This window comes from Aythya fuligula, chromosome 6 (genome assembly GCF_009819795.1).
Source record: "Aythya fuligula isolate bAytFul2 chromosome 6, bAytFul2.pri, whole genome shotgun sequence".
NCBI classification, from domain to species: domain Eukaryota; kingdom Metazoa; phylum Chordata; class Aves; order Anseriformes; family Anatidae; genus Aythya; species Aythya fuligula.
Window position 1 is genome coordinate 37,172,889 of NC_045564.1, and position 24,491 is coordinate 37,197,379.

General features: G+C 46.8%; 1 protein-coding gene across 1 annotated transcript in view; it reads left to right on the forward strand.

The window, feature by feature from the left end:
- The first annotated feature begins 5,755 nt into the window (after positions 1-5,755).
- The window catches only part of KIF5C (kinesin family member 5C), a 58,810-nt gene continuing 40,074 nt past the window's right edge, over positions 5,756-24,491 (forward strand). Inside the window, exons 1-5 of the mRNA XM_032190417.1 lie at positions 5,756-6,042; positions 14,007-14,097; positions 17,345-17,418; positions 21,756-21,860; positions 24,269-24,317. Of these exons, the coding sequence (XP_032046308.1) occupies positions 5,917-6,042; positions 14,007-14,097; positions 17,345-17,418; positions 21,756-21,860; positions 24,269-24,317 (445 nt within the window). The 5' untranslated portion in view covers positions 5,756-5,916. The remainder of the gene's footprint in view (positions 6,043-14,006; positions 14,098-17,344; positions 17,419-21,755; positions 21,861-24,268; positions 24,318-24,491) is intronic.

Here is a 24,491-nt window from a genome sequence, read left to right on the forward strand (position 1 = left end):
GTTAAAAGTCTGAAAAACTATTACCCCATTTCGTTTCTAATTCTGCTGTAGTACTTCCCCTTTAGTGTATTGTTTAGGTCATATTTCTATTCTATTTTCAGAGCCATCTCTTTTCTTTAATCCTCTACAGTAGGAGATCGTGGGTTATTTGTTTTTGTTTTTTCCCCTGACAAACAGGGTGCTTATTGCAGCCCTCTCCTGTTGTCCTGAGGCTCTGACTTTGAGACTTCTCTTCCTTCCCTGATAGTCCATTTTCCTCTGCTTCCAGCTCGTTTGCAGGGAATAACAGCTTTCCTGTTTCCTTCTTACAGTAATTCTGATTTTTTAAAGCAGAATCCTCAGGGGGTGACTGATTTGTCCTGAAGTGGGCTCAGCATCATGCTCACGGCTAGTCAGCACCGTCTCCATTTCCAGCACCTTTCAGAATTGCTGCTCAGACCTCTCGAAGTGTCCTGGCAGGGATTCCCACCTTCCGAGGTGCTCCTAAAGCAGGTCAGTCATCCAGTGGACTTCCTGGATTTGATTTCATAGAAACAGTTTCAAGTCTCAAAAATCTCAATTCCCTACATCTATTTTTAGGTTTTGCAGTATTCAGACTTCAGATTAGAAAGCTGGAGAACAACCTTCAGAAGTTAAAGCACACCTTCACAGTAAACCCCTGCTCAGAAGAGAAGGAAGGAAGGAAAGACATCTCTAACAGGCAGAGATGTTTCCTGTGGAGCAGCAGACCAGGCAATATAGGTGGGGTTAGCTATTAAGATCAGAGTGTTTGCATTTGAACTGAAGCAAGTGGAGGATAAATGTTTTTCTTCAAATGCAACCAACTCATTATGTTGAAGACCTTAGATACAAACAACAGCAGTCTGCCTCCGAGCCTACTGATCTTTACAAACCTAACAGCTATTTGTAGAGTCCTTAAATGCATTTAGTGGCAGCATTTCTCCTTTTGGTAAGTCACTGACAGTGTGAGAGTAGCATATGTAAGAAATGGGAATACATCTGGGTAAATATTTTGTAAAGCTTTACTTAAATGGCAGGAAGGTGAATGCAAAGTTGCATAGTTGAGAGAATAAATATTGATTTTATCTGTTTGGTAAGAAAGTCCATTGGCTAAGAATATGGTGAGTTTGAAAGGGGCTGCAATACTTACGTTGCTCTGTCCTTTTAAGCAGCGAGCTTACCAAGTACTTAACCTGTGTGTTTATCCTCCTGCTAGTGAACACAGCCGTCTTAAAGCAGTGGCTGTGCACGGTTGAAAAGACATCACTGCCCAAAAGATCCTGTGCAGAAAATGAGATGTTTTGAGCCTTCTGTGGCAGAATTGCTTTTTTCCCCACACCCTTGTTACACTGTTTGTTTTCCAAAGATAGGACAGTTGCTGTGAGTAAGAATGGGAAAATCTGTGAAGTCCCATCTTGTTTCAATCCACTGTGCTCTGATTCAACTGTAATACAACTGTAATTAACACAGGGAGGATAAAATAGATAAATTAGAGAGCAAGGGGTAAATGAAGGAGGGAGACAATTCATACTAAACTATAGCAGATAACGATATGAAACAACATGTAACAGAACAGATGCAGCTTTGCAACTCTGATCAGGCTAGCAAAAAGCAAATGGGGCAGGAGACAGCTGACCAAACTGGCACAAAGACCAGTTCCAGTTGCACGTTCAGACCCTGTGCAGCATCCCACTGCCTTTTGGTGCTTCCCCTGGCAGCACAGCCCTGCTTCAGCAGCCCCAGCTGCCCTGCCCCGGCCCTGGGGACAGGCTGGTGGCAGCAAGCCGAGAATCAGTCGGTGCCAGCCTAGCTCTTGCTTTCCCATCCTCACTGTTAATGCTTTGCTGGCTGCTCCTGAATTAATGTTATTTCATCGAACCTTGCCCTGGGGATGAAGTGATGCTTAAACTCCCAGCAGCCCCCATCTTCCTGATGATAATCTGACTAGACTAGTCGCAGTGGCTTTAAATCAACAGCTTCGGAAATGACACCAGAAGATGGCATCATCTGCCTGTAATGCTGTTTAACTCTTTCTGGACCTCAATGGATAAGTGTGTTTCTTTTTTTTTTTTTCTTCAACTTGTTCTCCCTCGAAATAAAATTAAAGAGTGTGAAGGTTTTGCGTTTTTTGATTGAATTGCCTTTTTTTGGGTGCGCATTGCTTCTTGTAATCAAGGAAAGCAAATCCAATTTTTTCAAGTTCCTGTTCTTTTATTTTGCATGTTTGAGTAACACACAAAAAGTAACTTGGAAGAAATATTATGAGTATTGAATAAACGTGTTGCCATTTTATGCAAAGTGGTAAAAATCAATTTTTTAAGCAAAACCATTTTTACAGATGGGTAAGCACTCTATATAACTGCATAATGTGAATAATTCATTTGAAGATTGAGATTTATGTGTGTACTGAACATACTTAGATATGCACTTTAAGCATATCTTGAGGTGTTTTCCAAACTGGAGACAATGGCTGCTCTTACACTCCCTGCTAGTGTAGCTCAAAGACTTCCAGGTGGAATATCTGTCGACTGGCAGTACTCTTCCAAAATGTGACCTTTCTGTGAAGGTGTGTGAGCTTCAATTATTTACTTGTTTGTTTTTTTTTTTCTTTAACTGATCTAGATATTGCTGTAAGGACTGTGTATTCTGTTCACTTTGCTGCAGGTGTTGTTGGAATGAGAAGTAAGGAAGCAGAAGTTTTAGTTAAGTGAAGGAAAGTCTTGCAGGTAGGGGGCTAAAAGGAACCCCTGTGGCCCCCGATCACCGAAGACATCATTACCTGCCTGACCAAAGGAAATGTCGCTTAAGGGATAATCATCACGGGTGACCAAGTGTTAGTTATGCACATCCCATATATCTTGTTATTAAACTTGTAGCTTGCTTGGACAAATGGTCTGTAGCCCAAAATCTCCTGAGCTATTACCAGGCCTCCTTGCCTTTGGTGATGCACGGGGAAGCAGATTGTTTCTGTACCTCAGTTCCTCCTAGCTGCCTTCTCAGCACTTCTTGGCTCACTCCGTTGCCTGCTCTTCAATCCTTGGCTTATTTATTTATTCGTTCCCTGTAAAACACATGTTCTGGGTTTGTAAGCATTTTTCCTGATGCATATCTAACAGTGTCTTGTGTCTGTGGGACAGTAACCACCCTCAACACTTAAATTTCCTTTTGTTCTGGGGATCCCAGCCCTCTTGGTACCTCCTGCAAGAAATCCTTTGCCACCTCTTTTCCCACAGATGCTTCTCAGCACTGATGAACATCACATTTCATCTTGATGGCTGTTGCTGAGGCACAAGGATCAATGGAATCTACATTAAAACTGCTCTCCCTGCTGATAAGTTACTCCACTGGCCAATACTGATGTCTGTTTGTTGCACTGAGATGTTAAAGACAGCAGAAATTCAACCTTGTTATTCTTTTTCTCCTGAAGCTCTTTCATCTCCCAGCTCCACAGCTCATTCCTGGAGCCCAGAAGCAGTGAAAGTAAGCAATATTCTGTTGGCTCTGCGGATAGGAAATTGTTTTTCCACTTCTGAAATGCCCAGGTGTCTATTCCCTTACTCCCGTGGGACCATCTCCCTGGCAGAATCCACGTTTTGCTGCTGTTCAGTATCTCTGTCACAGGGCTGCCTTCTTTTGGGTTTTCTTACCACCTTGGTCATATTGGTGGGTTATCTACAGAAAAATGAAATTCTGTTTTCTTGTGGTTTTGCCCCCATCCTAGGGGAGGTGATTTGTTACTCCTTCTGGAGATCTCTGCCATCCTGGGACATTTAGTGAACCCTCCCAGCTGAGGTTGGCTTAAGAAATTCTTCAGGAACAGTCAGAACTTGCTGTCAAACAATTTCTAACTCTGCCAAGGTGATTTTAGCCATGGGCTTAATACCTAGCTGAAGAACCTGCCCCACAGTCATAGGAAGGGTTTGTATTCTTTTACTTTTGTGGTGCAGGCAGCAAGAAAATAATCTTGTATCCTGATGCATTGTGGCTCAATAAAGCCAAGCAGAGCACAGCTCCAGTGGTGTTTGTTCTAAGTATACAATCTGAAAAAAGGGCAGAGCTTCAGAAAGGAGGGAAATAAATAGTGATACTGCTTAAGATTGAATGAGTGGAGCATGAATGCTTTTTCACGTCATCCTAGGTCATGTTTTTCGTGATGTAATTTCCCAGTAAACTGTAGATCATACCTCCTATCACTGAAGGCTCTGAGGTAGGAGGGTGTCCAGAACAAACTGGAAGCTCTCAAGCTGCAGGCAGTTCTGGTCATTCCTGAATCGAATTGAAAACCCCTGTGCCTGCTAGGCTGTTCAACTCACAGTAATCTGGTCAAGTAGTAAAAAGAGCAGGTTTGGGACAATACGGTCTTATCTGCAATACAGGCAACGTGATATTATTTCTGACAATATTGCTAAGAAAAGATGGCTCTTCAGTGTCTTCAGTGCATTCTTACTGATGGCAGATTATACCTACTCCAACAGGAAAATAGAGATTTGCCTATCTTGCTTCACAATGAGCTCCTGATAACAGAGGAAAATACGGCTTAATTCATTAATTCTTTTATGACTAAGCTCCTACTTGTTATGACTTACCAATTTGCTATTCAGGGTAAGAGCTTGGAACATAAGGGAAAGAAAAGGACTAAATAATTGGTAATCCATCGGAATAAATCACATATTATAATAATGCCTTATCATGTGCTGCACATGGCTAACTCTCCTTCATGTAATTACTTTTAAGAAGGGCAGGAGAGCCACATACCTCACCTGCTCTTCTATCCACACCAGGTAATGAGGACAACCACCGTGGCTGGAAAAAATGGGGAATCTGTAGCAATACTAAAGAACTGATCCCTGTCAATGTGTTTGAGGGAGGCTAATTCAATGAAAGGGGTCCTCTTTATTCACTGAAATTTTTTGGAGGAATCCAGCTCCACCAGTCACTTGGAGCTGTTAAAGCTGGGGGTATGGCCCCTGCTTTCCCTAAACTAATCTCTTTAAGCAGTTATGCTACCTGTGGGGAGAGAAGGATGGAGGAGGAGACTAAAGGTGGTAGATTAAACTATTTTGGGCAACTTTAGTGCAGTGAAGTGAACTAATCTTGGCCGCCAGCTGAAGGCTGGTACAGAAAGGATGGGAACCGAGGGCAGGCAGCACCAACCCTGAGGGGAAGGAGCAGGCTCCAGGCTTTGCCTTTCCCCGATGCTGATTCACAGGCTGCAGCGTGACAAACTTCTTGGTAATTTACCAAGGTCGGGGCTTTGCTTTCCTTCTGCTTTGTGTCATAGCAAATGAAGGTAACGGGAAGCAGGGCTGGGTGAGCATCCTTTGCCACAAGCCAGAACCCTTCCTGGCTGGAAAAAGAGCAGCCTTATGGTGCTATTTCTTTGTTCCTCTCTCTTAGGGCAGGGAACAACGTTGATTCAGAAAGGAGGACACACATTTAAAAAGGGGACCCTGACAGAAACAAAGCACCCCAAAGCAAAGCAGCTTTAGAGTTAGGAGGACAACGGTTGGGGGGGCAGATTACCGCCCTACCCTTATCGAGGACAAAAGGCTAAACCTCCCCCAAAAGAGGGGGCGGTTGTGGGGGTCGATGGGGGCACTTTTGGGGTCGATTGGGGCCGTTTTGGGGCTCCTGACAGACTACACGTCCCGGCGTGCCCAGCGCTGGGCGGGGCCGCGGGACTGCGGCGCGGCCACAAAGCCCGGGGGGCGCTGAGGGGGCGGCGGCTCCGCGCCCGCCGCTCGCCCGCTGCCCTCAGCCCTCGGCAGCCGCAGCCGAGCCGGGGGGCGAGCGGGGTCCGCGGCCCCCTCATCGGGCTCCTCTCGGTCCCTCTCGGCCCCTTCACGGCCCTTTTGAGGCCGTCGGTAGCGGGGAGGCTGCGGCAGCGGCACCTGCCCGCCGGGGCGCTGCCCCGCCATGGCGGACCCGGCGGAGTGCAGCATCAAGGTGATGTGCCGCTTTCGGCCCCTCAACGAGGCCGAGGTGCTGCGGGGCGACAGGTTCATCCCCAAGTTCAAGGGCGAGGACACGGTGCTCGTCGGGGTGAGTGCGGCACGGCTCGGGGGGGGGTCCCGGGGAGGGGTCTGAGGGGTCCTGAGGGGATCCTGAGGGGTCTTGGTTGCATCCTGAGGGGTCCTGGGGGGGTTCCTGGGGGCTTCTGAGGGATCCTCTGGGGTCCTGGGAGGCTCTCAAGGGGTCCTGGGGGGGTTTTGGGGGGTCTTGGGGGGCTCCTGGGGGTCTCAGTGGGGTTGCAGTGGAGCCTGGCAAGGGGCGACACAAAGCCGGGGGCCGAGGCTTGCCTCGCGCATCGCTGCCTCACGAAGCATTTGGGCACGAAGGCGCTTATCAAAGCAGCCAGTTTGGTGCAAAATTCAAAAAAAAAAAAGCACCGTCTGAAGTAATTATGGGGAAATGAGGGCAAAACGGAGCCGCTTGCGGAATGGCTCCCCGGTCCCTCGCCTCGCGCTGGTGCCTCAGCTCTGGGATCGCCTCCTCCATCCATCCCTACCGCCAGCATCACCCACAGGCTGCCTCCTGGGCTGCTTCAGGAGCCAGCTCATCCTTTTTTTTTCCCCTAAAGCAAGCCCTCATGTGCATCAAAACTAGATTAAAACGCACCCTGGGATCATTAAGGTTGGAAAAGACCCCGATCACTGGGTCCCAGCATGCCGGTGTTCAGCCATCAGCCCCATATCCCTCTGACAACGTCATTTTTTCAGGCAGGAGAACCCGCGATCCCTTTTTTTTTCCCTGCCTGTGCGAAGGCGCAGGTACAAAATGCATCTTTGTGGATATCGTGCTGCTGCCTGGGAGGACGGCAACCGCGATGCTTTGTGATTGTCTTGCGGGCAGGAGGTAGCGCCTTTAGTAAAGGTAAAAAGGAAAAAAAAAAAAAAGCAGCAGCCGGCAATTTCCTGCTGTGGGAGTGTAGAAAAATCCCTAATGAGAAGCCAGAAAGCATGTTTGTTTGTTTGTCTGTGTAAGCACACGTACAGCTTTATTTTTATGGGGGTTCAGGTTGGCAGGAGCAGTCCTGAGGTTGCTTGCCATCTTGAAAATCTGTCCTGGAGCTCGGGGTGCGCCTTTCCCCGCAGCCACAGAGCGAAAGACGGGTCTGGTGGAGGTGTGCATCGCAGTCCTAAAACACGTCCTCAAAGCCCTGCTCCTTTTTCAGCAGGGATCCACCCGGCTGGGGATGTGGGGACGTTTGTAGCTCCCTGCAGTTCTGCCCGTGTCAGCGAAGGTAGAAATTGTTTCGTGTTCTTTGTCATCTTCCTTCGCAGCGCTTGGCTGCCGGGGCTGTGCTGTAACTTGAGCTAGGCTGCAAGCACTGCAGTGTGGCAGCGGCAGGCAGCGCGGGTGGCGTTATCTGCTGCTGATCTGCTGCTGATCTGCTGCCTCGCCGTGACTGCCTCGCGCCGGCAAGAGTGGCGGAGGGAGGGGGAAGGAGTCTTGGGGCCGTGCAGGATCCTACCAGAGCAGACTTCCTTCCAGAAAAGCAGTGTTTGAGTCTCCAGAAGCATCACAGAAAGCAAAAATAACCCGGAACCGAGCGGGTTTGGTTTGTTTGTTTGTTTTCCTATAGCATTGGGAAAACACTGCAATGCAGCTTCTGTTTTTGTTGCGTAAACTATTGGAGAGAAAGGGGTGCTGTTAGAATTAAAACAGGCAAACATAAAACCTCACAGGAGGTCTGTCATCGCATCAGAAAAAAATAAAATCCGAATTACTGAAAGGAAACGTCTATTCTTTTCTGGCATGTGAGCGTGAATACATTTACTTCTTCTTCCTAAAAGATGATCACGGGGAAATGCTTGGTTTCTGAACCTCCCACCATCCTTTCCCATTAGCCTATTTTATGCTTTGAGCAATTTTTTGCAACGAGAATTGAAGATCAGAACTTGAAAACGAGCAGCAATGAAGGAAGTTTAACAGCAGCCCTGAGTTTCTCTTTAACGTCACGGATGAAGCTGCATCTCTGCAAGGCCCGTGGTCGTGGCTTTCAGAGCTCCTCAGCAGGAAAGTCCCGGGGCAGCATCCTAACTGCGTCCAAACCAGTTAAACACGTCGGAGTTGGGATGTGACCCGCTGCTTTACATCCTCACCTCTTTTATCTGCTTCACACGTGCAACAGAGGGAAGCAGGGGCGATCTGAGTAGAGCAGGAAGATGAAAATGCCTTACCTAAGTTGGTCTGTGGCTCAGAAGATAAACAGAAAAAAAAACACCGGTGTGTTTTGATTCTACTTCAAGGTTTTTGATGCAGAAGCCTATGATCTGTATCTGATCTTCTTTATCATGGCAGAGAAAGGCGGCAGTGGCAAATCCATCGCTTGCTGTTGCGGTTAGCTCCACCAGCCTCCCCAGCCTGCCGCTTCGTTTTATGTTCCTGCCGCTCCGCAGCCTCAAGGTGACTTTCTGATCGATCCTGCTGGCTGCCGTACCCAGGAGCGCGTTTTTCCTGCTGCCTTCCTTCTCACAGCCTTGTTGGGCTGTACCCAACGCCGCTTGCAGCCGTCCCTAACCTGCTGCATTTTCTTCTCCCGTGGATAGCTGCACCCGGGACTCTGGGCTCTGTTGCTTCCAGGTCAGGCTATTTCCAGAGAAACAGCACAGGACTTGCAGATCTGGCACCTGGAGTTATTTTTTGGGTGATTTCTCGCAGCACCTTGAGCCTCTCGGTGTCTCAGGAAGAAGAGGAAGCCGATAGATCAGACGAGGTAGCTGGTGGAGGAGTTCTCTGCTGCTTTTTTTTACAGTGTGTTGGCTGGAGAATGAAAACTGCATCTAATTATCAACAAACAAAGTAGGTTTATGTCTTGACACAGCGATGCTTCCACGAAGCACTGAAGCAAGCTCTGTTTGCGTGTTTCTCCTGAAATTTCCTCTGCCTCACCTCTCGAGGGAAGGATGTTTGTTGAATCTTGCCCCCAGGTGCTGGGTTTGGGGAAGATTATTCAACGCAGATAATTGTGGACTTCTTGGATGAAGTTGTAGGCGCTTTTCTGTTTTCTAAATGGTGAGAAATCGGGTGTGAAAATGCCGGGAAGCCTCGTGTCGCTGTCTCCATGCCGTGTTTTTTCCACTGCTGTTGGGATTCGTCTCGGGGAGTGCCCTCCTGGTCTGATACAGGTGGATTTAGCGGTGTTTGGGGCAGACTGGGAGCTTTGTGTCCTGCCTCGTTGGAGATGCTTTCACCTCCAAGCATCCTAAATGGACTCCTTCAGAGCCCCAGAGGCGTGGAGGCGCGGGTGTGGTGTTGCTGATGGGTTCCTGTCCTTCTCTGTCCATGGGAAAGAGCCAGGCCGTCTGTATATATATATTTATATATTTATGGCCTCTTTGGATCTTGACTTCTTATGGGAAGTTCTGGAAATGCATGTGACTGTTGCCAAATTCCCGTTACAATACCGATAATTGCTCCCCTGACAGTCTCGGAAAATGCGCGTTTTCAAACCATGCGTTGGAGCCGAAGTGAAAACAGGAGCGCTGGATCTTCCCCTCCTGAGAAAGGAGTGTTAAGAGATGAGGGCTTAAATATTTAATAGTGGTCCTCTTGGATGTCTGTGCAAAAAAAAAGGGATTCGTTCTTTCAGTGCTTCGCTCCCTGCTGGCTGAAACCTCACGCCACTGCCTCGTGCTCACGGGGCCAGAAGGGTCTCCCGGACACCGTGATCCCAAATCCATCTCCCACTTGCACTCACAACTGAATTGCCCTTGTGGCAGCCCGTGAGGTAAGAACACCTCTCATTTTGGGGGCTGAGAGTTGGTTTTTAAGGTCAGCCTCCAGAGAAACCAAGTCCCTGGTGCCCAGGCGTGGCTGTGGCTGCCAGGTCGTGCTTCCAGCCGGTGCGGGACGTGCGGGGCCCGGGGTCTGAATCGGGGTAACTGGGTTAGGGAATATTTATAGCAGTGCTGCTGGCAGAACTCTGCTTTTTTCAGCAGTTGTAATCTCTTGTCTCAGCTGCACGGCTCTGAATTGCTCGAATCTCTGCATTTAGGCCAGCAGAGAGCTGTGGTAACGCTTAAAGGGCTCTGAGGTTTTGTTACCGCCTCGTTTTTGGGAACAGATCATTGCTGCTAAGGAGAGTTGGGGGTTGAGTTGTGGATAGGTTGCTCTGGAATAGGTGCTTGGTTATTTCCCACTTTATGGTACCTTAAACGATGTAACTTCAAAGGAAAGCAGTTTGGTGACGCAAGCAAACCTAAAAGCCAAGTGCATCTTGCTGTACTGAAGCACAATTTCTTTCTGCTTGAGCAAGATGCCTGCTCCTCCTGGTCACAGGGGATTCCTTCTGTCCCTTGCTTTCTCTGTGTGCAGCCCAGATTTTCCAAGTACTATAAAATAACCATAGCCACGAGCCTCAAACAAAGCCCTTGCCAGCGTCAACAATTTATTTTACCCGTGCCATCTGCGACTGCTGGCTCCCAGGGAGGGAGCAAGGTAGGGCATGGTCTTAAACCTTTGTTTGGTCTGCTGCTCTTCATGTGCTGTGTGGGTTTAGGAGGTTTGGGGACCTCGGGGTTATCAGCTGGATACCCACTGGAGCTGGGGAGGCGGGCACCTCTGTGGCTTCAGTAATAGGGATGTGGTTTTTGGGGAAATGGTGCCAAATGGTGAGCGTAAGGGACTGCAGAGGAGGAGCAACAGCCGCTGTGGGTGCAAAGAAGAGGCTGTATGGGTTGTGGTCCCTGTCCTGACTTGCTGCCACTTGACAGTCCTACATCTTACAGGTTTTGTGTCTTTCTGCTGGAGAATAGGAGCAAGAATCGTGATTTGCATGAGAGGTGTGGGTGCTGGATTTACAGGGCGTGCTTTGGAGGCTGTGGCACCTCCATCTCCGGTGCCACGCTGGGTCCAGAAGCAGCTAAGGAACAAAGTGCCAACGCTGGGGCTGCTCTGATCTCCTTCTGTGCTGTAGGAAGGGGTGTGTGGTTCAGGTGTGCTGTCAGGACGTTTTTAGCCACAGGAAGGGTGACGTGCCAGGAGATGTGTCCCGTGCTTAAAGAGCAATAATTGCAGAAGGTCCAAGCAGCACATTTCAGGATGAAATTAAAATCTTTGTTCCCGTGTGTTAGCCAGCTCGGTGATGTCCTTTTCCTCCACGTTCCCTGGAGCTGATGGAGCTGTTTCGTCTCCACGTAATGAGATGAGATCTATGAGGAAATTAGTGTAATAAGCAACAAGAGCACCAGGGCCTGGCGCTCGGCAGGGGCTGGCTGGCTTTGTTCCTCCCAGAGGGCTGCTGCCTCCTCTGGCCTCCACCTGTGGCAGGAAACGGGGCAAAATGGGGTAAGAAAGGATGAAAGAATTGAACAGAAGCGCTACCGGCGCGACAGGAGGCTGGAGGCTTGGAAATGGGAATGGAAGGCCAAAGGAAAGGCTGCTGCTGGTGCAGGTTCCCTGCTGGCAGACACAGATCTCCCTCCCCCTTCCCAGCTAACCAGCTTTTAGACGTGCCTTTCGTTTGCCAAGTGAGGACCTTACACAGCAGCGTGCCACGCCAGGAGCCATTCCCTGCCCCAGGTGCGGTGACAGCGGCGGGGGAGAGACAGCGAGGGGCAGGAGCTCCTCCAAACGGCTGTGCTCAGGCGCAGGATCACACCTCGGCGAGGCTGTGCTGCTCTCCGTCCCCATCTGAAGAGGTTTGTTGCCAGGAGCAACTCGTCTGCATGATTGGTGACAGGGTAATTGCTCTGCCTGCCTCGCGCTCGGAGCTCCTGCGAAGGCTGCTCCTAGGTGCCGAGCTGCAGGCCCGAGCGTTTCCAACACGCGACACAAATGGAGCTGCAGCCAGCCTGTCTGTGAAGCAGGAGGTGATGCCAGCCCTGCTGCACAACGCATTGCTCTGTAGCTCTAACTCGTAACACTCTGCGCTCTGTGCTGCCCCTTCCCTTCCTCTTCCAGCACCGCTTTGCACTGCAAAAGGTGGAGGGAAGCACGAGGTAGTCGGGCTGGGATTCTCCATGAATTCGCTGGTTTGGGTTGTGCCTTTTTAATGGCATTCCCTGAAGGGAGGCCGGGGCAGCGAGGGGTAATGTCTCCGTCATATTGCATGCTTACTGTCCTCAAACGTCAGCGCTGTAAACCTCCAGCCTCCCAGCACTGCTGCAATTTGGTGTCTGCATTTGGGATGAGGAAGCAAGTTGAATCCATGACTGACCACACTCAGTATCCCATTACTGATCTCCTGAGCCCTGCAGCTCCCCACAGATCTGCCAGTGATCTGTTTAATGGGGGAAGATGAACACCACGCTGCACGGCGGGGTGAAGGTGGAGCTGTGTCTTCAGCTGGGGCTGTTCCACGTCGCACCTCTCTTCTCTGGCTGGAACCGAGCATCCTACAGCATCCTACCCGGGCTTTCTGCACCAAAACCGCTTTGTTTCACATTTTGAGACATCTGCTGACCTGTTTTGTGCTTTGAGTGGTGTTAGAAATGCCCACGGTAAGCAGAGGTGCTGGCCTGCTGGTGGTTTGCTCCTGTAACCCCTCGCCCAGGAGATGTCACTGCCTGAGTCCTCTTCCAGCGCTGCTCTAGGAGCTGCCTCGGGATATCTTTGATTGCATTAGTTTTTTGTTGCATTTTTACTTTTTAAAGAAAATCAGTGCGTTGTTTAAATAACGCAAAATCTGTGCTTCTAAACAACTTTGGAGTGGATGAAATCTTGCGTTGCATTTTCACAAAACACCCCATGCGTCGCTCTCTGGGTTCCCAGCTGCTACTGAAACAACCAGGCTTTGCTTTAGAGGGGGCTGTCTTCTAGAATCACCATGCCCTTCTTTCTGTTTTCTTCTACAAAAGGAGTATTTGTTGGCCTTTTCTTTCTAAACTGTCCCTTTCCATAGTTTTATATACGAAAAATAAAATTATATACTCGAGTTCCCTTACCCTGTTGGTGTAAGGGGATGCTGTGGATTAGCAGACGTGCTGCAGCCTGATAAAACGAGAGAGATTTGGGGTAACTTTGCATCCAGCTTGCCTCCAAACCCGAGTGCCTTTCTCCTAGGAGGTGGCTGTGGAGGTGATGCTGGTGATGAGGAAGGGCTCGTTAGGCCCTGTCGTGCTGCAGTGGCTTGGCCATCGTGTGCCAGAGATCTCTAGCTGCGACGTGGATGGCAGCGTATGAAAGTTAATTTAATTAAGCTTGTCAGTGCTTTGCTGAAGGAAAATGAGTGGATTATGAAGGTAGCTCTGAACGAGCTTGGAAAGGTCCAGTAAAATAGTTAGAGAGGGCTGGCAGCAGGAAGCTGAAACAGCTGTGAATTGTTTTACCTAAAGCTGAGGTTTGGGGGAAAGGTGGGGAGCCCCGTGCTGGTCACCCCCAGCTCCTGGAGCAGCGATGGAGAGCCGTGCCTTAGGGCAGTGCTGGCCTCAGGAGAATGGGATAGCCCCGAGTATTTCTTGTGCTTTATCCCTGGGCTCCCAAATTCCAGGGGAAATTACAGGGCCAGCTGTTTCTCCTGCTTGGGAACAGGGCAGGTTTGATGGGGCACTTGTAGGTTTGGCCAGCCCCTACCCTTGCAGAGGGATGGAGGCTCGGCGTCCTGCTCCTGGAGGCCAAGCTGGTTTCTGCCTCTTGTAGGGGAGAGGCTCGGGGCTGTGCGAGGGCTGAAAGCCTGAATTGCTTCTGGGAACACTTTGCTTTCTGATCTGATCAATCCTGCCTTCCAGGCCTGCAATTACGTATTATTTATTTATACAACCTCTTCCAGGTCTTGGGTCCTGCACAGAGGAGCCCTGTCCCAGCTTCTCGCGTAGGACCCTTTGACGTGATTTTTAGCTCCTGTTACTTTCCTGAGTAAGCTGTGACATAGCTGGAATCTTCCTCCTGGTTTTGATCCTCAATTCAAGTTGAATTATGTTTGGGAAAAATGCTCGTGGACAGGAAAGACGCCACGTGTTGGTTTAGTGCAGGTTGGACTGAAGGAATCGGGTTTTCATTTAAGTAGGGTCTGCATGGCTGTGTTCAGCGTTCCTCCTCTCACGTCTCTGTTCTGCTTGCAGCAAGGGAAGCCCTACATCTTTGACAGAGTGTTACCTCCGAACACAACCCAGGAGCAAGTTTATAACGCCTGTGCCAAGCCGATTGTCAAAGGTAGGTGTTGCCTGCGTTCCTTGCCACTTTGGGAAGGACAAATGTGTCTGCCTGTCCCTCAAAATGTTTAAGGATAGGGTAATAAATGTTTGGCTGTCTGTACTGGAGCTTTGTCATTACTAATTCCAGGTTTTTCTTATTTTTTTTTTTCAATGTATTTGTCTGTGTAGAAAAACTAATGCAAAAGGGCTGAAGGAATTGCAGTGGGTGTTCCTCCCTTCCTGTGTGTGTGACTCTCATTCCACCCTAATACTTGCTTTTTGTGGTGTATGGTAAAACCCAAAAAGCATGTGCTTCCTGCAGCTTTTCAGTACTCAAAGGGGCTTTAAAAAACATGGAGAGCAACTTTTTGCTCAGTTGGATGGTGACAGCACAAGGGGGAATGGTGTTAAATGAACAGAGGGGGGATTTAGGTTAGAAGCTGGGAGGAAATCCTTCGCTCAGAGGGTGGCAAGGCTCTGGAGGAGGTTGCCCAGAGAAGCTGCCCCATCCCTGGAGGCTTTTCTTTGTAAATCCAAACAGTGAGAATGGTGTCAGGGCTGGTCAGGGCCGTGCTTTTAGAGCAACACGAGCCTGTGCTGAACACCAACGTGCCTCTTGCAGGTAAGGGGGATGAGGCCCAGGAGCTGAATTATTTGATGCTGGGGAGAGGAAATGAGTCATGAGATTGGAGTCGGAGGGGAGCTGAATGGCAGCGATTCTGGCTTCGGCTGGGTGAGCCTTCAGTAACAACTGGTGGGGCTCAGGGAGTGTTCCCGTTGCTGGGACACAGCTCAGCTCGGAGAGGTTTGGCAAACCTTGTTACAGAGGCGTGGAAGCCAGGCAGGGCTGTGGTGGCTTCTGCTGTGCTCACAAGCAACACCCAGCTCTCTGGGGGCTTGCAAGGAGGGTGTGTGCATCACCTCTGCGGGCTGGTTTCCTCTGAAAACGGTCAGAGAAATAAAAACCTGTTTGAGAGCAATTTGGAAGGCCGAAATCAGTGCCCTAAGATTTTTCCATTACCCAGATAGAAAGCCTGACCTCCTAAAGCTGGGTACCTAAGGCTGGTGTAGGTAAACTTTCCAAAATCCTGTTGGAAATGCAGTTCAAACATAGCTCTGTGTGTGCGTGTCTGTTAACTTGGACCTTGCAGATACCTTGGAGGGCAAATTTGGTACGGAGGGAGGAAGAAGAAGGGGATAGGAAAAGAAAGAAGTGGAAAGAAAGAAAACAGGGGAGAGATTGGAAGGGTGAAGGATAAGTAGAGGGACTGAGGGAGAGCAGAAGTTCCTGGATTGATGTTCTCAAGCTCTGGGCTTGCATTTCCTTACCCTGCATTTTCAGCTCAAAGCCTAATAAAGGGAAGGATGTCGAACAGGCTGCGCTGCTTCTGTGGACCACTCCAATGTCATTTACTACGTGGGGATATCAGCTGAGTGCCTGGCCACTTGAAGCCGTATTTAAAGCTTTTTCAGCCTGCATTTCAAGGTTACCATTTGTTAGCAGCTTTCATTGTCCTCCCAAGGAATGCCTGATGGCTTCATTGTGATTAATGTTACTGCAGGAAGCGCCAGCTGGCCTGGCAGTTCCTAAAACACTGGTTATAATAGCGACGGTGACAACAAGAACCATCTAAATGCGTTTTTTAGCTGCAGAAGACATGGACGCAGGTTTAAATAAACAGCTCGACAGCCGATCTGCCACGGCAGGTCCACAGTGGCCCAAGGTGGTGCTGAGCACGGGAGCTGTGAGGACGGTAGGACACGTGTGAGGAGCTGTGTGTGCGTCCTGGGAGGAGAAAATTACATGGAGATCCCGAGTGATCTTCGTGGGATCGCTTTTGTTCATCTGCTGCTTTTTCCCTGCTTGTTCTGAGCAGGCTGTCGGTACCAGGGGCTGTCTCCTCTCCTTGTCAGCTGGCAGATGGTGAGCTAGCTGTTACGTGGCAAGCCTTGCCGCAAAAATACTCTCTTCCCTGCCGACCACCGACCTTTTTAGTGAAGGACTGTGGGGTCAGAGGGGACGTCTCGACATGACCTGCACCTTGTGGGGTGCCGCTGTTGTGTGCTCTCACCTGGGCTGAATGCAGCTTTGCCTTGGCATTTCAAAACGCTTGCTTTACTTTCTTGATAGGCCTCATGGAAAAAAGTTGCATATGTCATTTTAATTGACTTAAAATGGACTGATGACTCTAGTTTGTATGACTGCAGACAGCAGAGTCTGTCTGTCCCGATGCAGGTCCCTCCTTTACTGCTCTCTCGGGCCCCGAGGAGCTTTGCCCAAGCACTGCTGTGTCGTGCAGGAGGTCCAACCTCTGCCTTCATGCAGTCCCTCCCTCCCCTTCTCCATGTAATGAGCTCCAAAATCCTTATTCAGTCTTGCTGTAGTGGAAATGTGGGTTGATGTTGTGGTTCCCTTTGAAAAATAACTCTAATCCTTTCCTTTGTATTCATTCACTGTCTTTGCAATCATCTTTCTTTGTTTTTTCTCTCATTGTTTTTTCACATTTGTTTCTTCTTCATTCTTTTGTTTGTTTTTTTTTCTAGTGTGCCTTATTCAATTCTTCTTATCTGGACTGTCTACATAAGTGCACAGGGAGATGCAAATAAGGAGATGATATATATGCGTGTCATACATATGACATTGTATATAATAATACATAATTTAGATGTGTATGTACAGGCCATGGGGTGGTCTTTCTGAGAAGGTTGGTGAGAGCAGCACGGATTTAGTACCACTGGTTTTTAGACTGAAGGTTTCTTCTCATTCTTTACTAGCGCCTATAATAAGTATTACGCTGTAATACAATAAAAAATATTCATTCTGCCTTGATGGAGGTAGATATTCAGCAAAGTTAATTCCTGTTTCTGTCTTGTCCAAGTTGTTGGCTGAACTGTTGGGTGTTAGTGGTAGAAAAATTGTGAGTTTGTATAACTTTCTCAGTGATATGTGATGATTTAAAATGCAGGTAATTAAATTTTCTCTTTTCCATGTTACACAGCTATATTGGATAATACGTACTGTCCTTTTTTAAATTATTGTTATTTGTTCAAGGAACTGAGAGGGACATCAGTAGTTCTGCAATTCTGTAGTTTAAATTTTGTTATTTTTTTGCCTTAAGGTAGCTAGTTGCAGTGTATTTTTTCCATTCTTTATTGCACAAACTATTTTCTGATTGAGCTTCGGCATTTTAGAAGACTCACGAAGCGCTGAGAGTCCAGCTTGAAGATGTCATTCTGAGTTTTAATTGTTTTCCTCGTTCTTGCAGATGTTCTTGAAGGCTACAATGGTACAATCTTCGCTTATGGCCAGACATCATCGGGAAAAACGCATACTATGGAGGTATGTTGGCAAAATTAAATCACTTTGGTAGCAGAGGTAGAATTGTACGTAGCGTGTACTCAAACAAAGCTGCTAGCTGGAACACTGAGCTGTGAGTGGCATATAAAAGGAGGCACAGGTATGTGGAGCTTCTGCTGCTTTTTAAGCTGTGGTATTTCTTTCAATACGGAGCTTTTTCCAGAGCCCTCTACAGGTATTTAGCTAAATGAACAAGTGGTGAGTGAAAAGCATTAAGTATAGCTTGTCCATATTTGACGTAACAGTTTAGATATGTTGGTTTTTAAATGATTTGAGTGAGATTTGTTAACCCTCAAATGAAGGCAGTACTAAGGGTAGAGTTCCCTTGCATGCAGGACTGTGAAAACACACGGCTTGGTTATCGGTCTTCTCATTTGTGTGCCTCTCCTGGGAATACCACTCGCATGCTGCGGCACAGATGGATGAATTGATGAATTTGGAAATTGTTGCTCTGGGGGAGGAGGGTACCAGCTCCTGGTGGCTGAAGTCCTAACTCTGTTCCTATTTCTGCTACATGAAGTGTAAGAGGGTAGTTTTTTTTTTTCATGTGTGTGGTTTCTTTTTTTTTTTTTCTCCCCACTGTTCTGCTAGAGACATGTAGATATTCTGGTCTCTTCCTGTACCAGGAGGATTATTCAGACATTTAATCCTAGCATGGGATTGTTCCATCACTGCACTTTGCAAGCTGTGTGTGTTTCTTACAGCGTCTCAGTCAATCTATGAACTTGAAACTGAAAATCTACAACGAATTACTGCTAAATGAAATGAAAGGAGGGGGGAAAAAAAAAAAAGAAAAGCTTTCATTTGTTTAACAGCATCAGATCGTTTTGCTACGTGATTAACACGGCTGACCTAGCTAACCCGAAGGTTGAAGGAGATGGAAAGCAATATTCTCCGGAGGCAATAGGCCCTGATGAAATTGCTGTTCAATTGCCATGGTTGCTCCTTTGCTGGAGGATGCAATAACTGATGCCTCGTGTCTAATTAAGTCTGTCCTTGCCTCCGTTGGAGAGTGGGGCTGGGGAAATCACTAGCTCAGCCCTCACAGATGGCGCAGCGACTGAGTAATCCACCCGCTCCGTGTACTTAAAGCAAAATGTCTGCGGGGCTCGAGCTGGTGCTTCCACTCAGCACGGGGAAAGATCTCCTAAAGCCAATTTATACCCAGAATTACAAGCTGTGATACAGAAAATTACTGTAGAAAAATGTCTGTTTTATTGTTTTGATAAAGAAGAAGCTGTCATTTTTAAAGTGGAATAAAGTCTGTATTTGGTTTTAATCCCTCTTTTAACCTAACATCCTCTTGTAACGTTGCTGTGGCGTGTTGTGGAGGAAAAAATAGTCTAAAGTTGAAGAAATATTAAATCCTGTAGGTAAAGCTGTTGTGGAGGGTTTTCTGTGAAATGGGGAATGCTTCACAGTGTCAGTGTGGAGCTTACCCAGGACCTGGTTGTGTAATATAACCAAGAAAGGCTTTCTGACATACACGGGCCTTTCTCCTCTGCTAGACAAAATGTTTGCCAAGCTGCATAGCAGGATAGATAGCTTGTTAAAAATATATATATGCATTTCCAAGAGGTTACATTAATGGGCTTTAACCTTCTAGCAGAGTTTTCTAAAGTAAGGCCCTGTAGATGGTAGTTATGTCAGTGTCTTGAACTGAAACAGCCCTGAACCAATTGTTACACAGCAGGAGCTACAGCCTGTCTTCTGTATTTAAATGTGGAAGTTGCTGTTATTCAGATGAGAGGCTTTAATGAGCAGAGAACTCTGTCCTGGTGCTTTGGGGGAGCTTACTGACTGCACTGTCAGCCTGACAGCAGCAGCACGTTTCTCCAAATGCTTTCTGAGGTCACAGATAAATCCATGAGAGTTTTCCTCTCCAATTTTCCCAGTGAATAGCTTACTGTTACCTTTCCCTTCCAATTTATGGTCTCTGTACAATTACTGATTTATTAAATCAGTAATTTGTTCATCATGAAGTAAAACCAATTGTTTTTTCAATGTATCCTGGAGTTGCAGGTTTTTAAAGCAGTGGATGTGTCTTTGATTCACTGATGTTGCTACTGACTTAAATAGTGAGAAAGCCCATGAAGTTGCAGGGATGGAGTTACATGCACACCTAATCACTCCTTACAAATCACCTTACTTTTTCACTTCAGTGGAAAGTGCATGTAGTACAGAGCTTCCCGAGGTTAGGAGGACATGTAGCTGAATACTTTGAGTTGCCACCTCCTCGGAGCCCAGGCAGTGACTGGGGATACGTTTACCCAGCGCAGCGGTGCCCAGCTTGCCTCACCTCTCTGCAGGAAAAAAATGACAAATCTTTGAATTCTCACAGCTCTGGGGTTCAGCCAGCAACCCAAGGCACGCTCCAAGAGACCCTTTTCCATTACACAGCAGGAGGCACCGTGTGGCTCCTGTGCCTCTGGTTCTGTAGCTGCCTTTGCTAGCTTGGGGTTCTTGCATTAGTGGGGCCACGCCTTTGGTTGCATACATGAGCAGTGGAGAAATACCACCAAATCTCTGCTTATCCTAGTTTAGGAAAAGCTCCTTTATCCTTTTGGGGAAAGCTGTCTCTGTGCAGTAACACAGGGTGGGGAGTCAATAGGTTTTGGTAGGACATCAGGGACTTCTCCAGCGAGGAGGAGTGAATGGTGTCGAAGCTGTGCTGTGGTGTCTGCTCAATACCAGTGTTGCATAAAGGATCTGAGCTTTGTGCAATGAAGTCTTTGCTGGCAAGGCAAAACAAAGAGCTGGGTTTTGTTTTGAGTGTGCTCATAGGATATTTCCCCCCCTCCATCAGGGATTTAGTCATCATCCTCTTTTCCAGTTTTCTTGGTCTGCAATTTGGACACCATATATTGTACAGCAAGGACTTTGTAGGTTTAGCAGAGCTGTATATGGTGTAGCATTTAACTGCTTCCACTGCAGAAGTTAATGTTACTTGTGCAATATGAATAAAATATTGCTGGTTTAGGTACAGCTGAGTGCTGCTTCATAGGGAAGGCAGTCAGCAAAGTAAACGGTTGCTCTCTTTCAGCTCCTTCCCCCCAAGATGTGTAGTTCAAAGGGAGAAGCCTAGTAATTGCTTTAAATTCAAGCTTGGAGATAGAGGGAAAGAGAGTGTCAGTTCTTCGTGGTTAATTTCCTTCAACTTCAGTTCAATGCTTAGAAGCAGACTTTCATTTCAGCAGCTTTAGCATAAAGGAAGGGATGCCCGGGAAGACCACGTTGTGGTACACCAGGAAAGGCCGAGTGTGACCCCCCTCAGTCACAGGCAAGCACAACTGGGAGACGTCTGCATGCGTGGCTTTCTTCCCGTGGTGCTAAACATTTCCTGTTCTTTAATCATTTTTAGCAATTCCCAATCAAATCCAAGTTCCCGTGGTTTAGAATTGTATGGTCACCCATTAGATTTTTAATAATCCCCTACCAGGGTTTGGAGTAAGATGCTTGATGGTGCTGATGCTGTCGGTAATACTTGGAGCGTTAAGGTCTTGAAGATCAGAAGGTAAAGGATGATTTTGAGACCCAATGCTCTGATGGAGCATTTACTAGAATGCTTCTTCTTGCGTATTTATGCAGTTTCAGTAAATTAGTAGAAATAACAGTCCAGTGTATGCTGTAGTCAGAAAGGGTTTTTATTTCAGGTTGGTATTTTTATTCAGTTTTCAGCAGGTGTTAGCTTTCCTGTTGTACCAGAGTTTTCTTCAAATCGAGCAACGCAACTAAAAGGAGCCCTGCAGCCAGGGCACTTGTTGTTTTTATTTCATATTTAGTTCCTCAAAGACCAGAGGAAGGTAGTTGTGCAAATTAGCATGGGGAACAGTGCTGTGTGTAAGGCACAGTTGTCTGGCAGCAGGCCGAGCGAGCTAAAATCAGAATATATTACTCTAATCCCCAAGTCCCCACAATGCAGCTTTCCCGTTAGCTTTTATTGGCAAAAGAAAAGTGCGATGCTTTAAGGCTTCTTGTTTCTGACGTGTTTCCAAATAGCTGATTTGTAGCAGGGAGCACCAGTAACCGTCAGGGTGGGTTGTTTGTGTTTGTTCCTCTCCCTTAAGCCAGAGCGTGGCAATGTACGTAGCAGCAGGACAGCGTGCTTTGCACGAGAGGTAGTGGCTGACAAAGCAAACAGGTGCTCTGCTGGGTGAGGAGCGCCAACTTTGAATCATTCTGCCACCTTTTATGTGCACTTACATGAAGCAAATCCCCACGGAGCAGCAGGCGTGTTTGCAGAGCCCCACCGAAGGAAGGTGTGTTTGAACAAGGCTTTACAGTTTTTCCACGTTACAGTTTGCTTTCTGCCTCCGCAGGGGAAGCTGCATGACCCCCAGCTCATGGGAATCATTCCAAGAATTGCACACGACATCTTTGATCACATCTATTCCATGGATGAAAACCTGGAGTTTCACATAAAGGTAACTCGGGATGGCACGTTACGTAATGGGCCAGGTGCAGGAAAGCTGCGCTGGACGTGCGGTCTGCATTATGGTACAGCGTTTGCTGCAGGATTTGTCCTTTCTCCTCTTTATGATTCAAACAACCGGTACTTTACCGTGGACATTTATAGGAAATAACCCAATGCAATTAGTAGCCTTCAGAATTTTTTTGAGTGTATTTTTTGCTAGGCCACTGATTGCCGTGTCTCTCACCACGGTTTGTAGGCTAGGCAGCAGGGTAGGAAAGCATCATGAGGACAAGATTATTTCACTGCAGCTTCTTCAGAGACTGTGCTACAGCTCCTCCAGTTATAACCACAAATACCACTCATCTGCATGGCATTTGAGAGAGTACTGGAGTGTTGTTCCTACCTCAAGCACACAGTGTCCTCTGTAGTGTGTGGGTTTGAAATGGAGGAGAGCTGGCTTTAGGCATTTTTACCAAAAGATGTTCCGAAGTCATTTTTACGGATGGGCTTCTTAAGATGATGGACTTGGTTTCAGTTTGAACAGCTAATAGGATTTTCCCTGTCCCTGTTGTGATCCCAAACACACGATCTCTCAAATCCTCTGAGTGACCTTTTCGTTCTTGCTGTTCATCCAGCTCCTGGGGAGTTCTCCTCTGTCCCAAAGGTTAGAGGATGAATATTTCTGGGCATGAATTTGTTGATAATCTGGCAGAGTACCTCTGCACCAGATAATGATCTCCTGGAAGGGTGAGGTCACTTTGTACCGAGAGCATTCACAGCAGCGCCTGTTCACATGCGTGCTCATGAAGTACAGACGGAAGAAGCAACCTTATGAAGTATGAATAAACCACTTAAATATTTGAACAGACCTTAGTTTGTAAAATATTGAGCTCCTCAAGAAGAGACACGTATGAATTTTCATGAAAATGGTTTCCAAAGGAGTGACACTGATTTCTTTTCATCATCTGTAAAACGCTCCTGTACCTACTGCCATTCTACATGATAGCGTTTTGATACCGACAGCCGGGGACCCCCTTGTACATGACACCAGGCACAGTCAATTCCTGTCCCAGCAGCAGATTATCATTTTATAAATCACATTCTGCCAGCACCGAACTGTTTCAGCGGTTTCCCATCACGGTTGACATCTATGAATATTAGAACAGAAAAGCTGCCTAAGTAGCAGTGAATGAGTGAGAGCTTATACAAGGAGCTGTCACGTAGAGGGAAGCATGTTCTGTCACTGGCAGCAAGAATGGAGCCAGACTGACACGCTCTCTTAATAACTAAGCCAACTTTGAAAATTAATATCATTTTTTTTTCTCCCTCTTTAATACAGACTCATTTAGAACAGGGAAGGGAACTTAGCATCTCCTGAGTATGCTGCTCGTCAGCAGTGTGTTAATAGGATAATAAGAAGGCACGTGAGATGAATCTGGGTGAACCACGTTGGTGAAATGAGTGGTCCAGGAGAGGGCTTTAAATGGGACACAGATGAAGCAAATGCCCAAAATTGAAACATGTCTTTATTTAATAGCGATTGTCACACAGGAAGATCAACTCGTCAATTTTAAATCTATCTATATATAAATTTATTTTTATAAGTTTATTTATATAAATATATATAGATAGGTAGATTTATTTTTCACATGAGATAAAACTAAACTTTACTAGGTAGCTAGAATTTACTGATACCTGGACTTTAGCCATTTAGTATTTAGTTAGCTAAATAATCCCTGGATAAATCTCAGTTCTGGTGCAGTTCGGCACCACCCCATAGCACATTTCTGTTTGCCTCTGTCGGAGTTGAATGCCCTTTTATGTAGATAGTCATTCATTCATTCTTTCTCTCCTTAAACATTTTTTTTTTTGAGGACAATTGTCTCTTTTTGCTACAGAAAAGCTCGTTTTTCATTTGCTTTTTGAGACTTGATTCAGGGAAGAACTTTTACAATATGCTTCAGTGAAAAGTTTAATTTATTGTATGTTACTTGGGCTTGTGCTGCTGGTTTGTTAAACCAGTGAACGTGCTGCGTGCTTCTGTGCTGGTGAACATCACCGTGCCTCTTGCACTTGTCAAACTGTACCCTCCTAGTGGTGTAGCTGTAGCAATACGATATTAGATGGGTTGCGTGGATTCTGTTCAATATTTATGTCAATTTTGCCTGCGTCAAAAAATAATGAGGAAGTTTAGATTTTTCTGAAGCTTTTGTACGTCCTTTGGTGATGAATCATTGATAAATAAAGGTCGATCCCATGTCAATCATTTAAGAATACAAGTGCATTCATGAGCACGACGTAATTCAAAGTAGGTGGGAGATGGGTTTTATTTTTAGGCTGGCGCTTTTTATTTCGACATGTATTTAAACATAGGTAGAAACATTTTTTTAATTGGAATGTTTATGATTATTTAATTAGGTTTCCTACTTCGAGATTTATTTGGACAAAATAAGGGACCTCCTTGATGGTAAGTTCTACATTTCTTATGCACTAAATGGTGTTTGGTTTGCTCTAGTGTTTTCTTTCCCCTTTGGTGTTGACTCAGTTTAGCTGAATGATTTAAATTTAAGCTGTGTGACTGGGTTTCTGAAAGAGAATTCTGTAGTTTAAGTCATCTGACTGTTGTGAACCTACTCTGGCA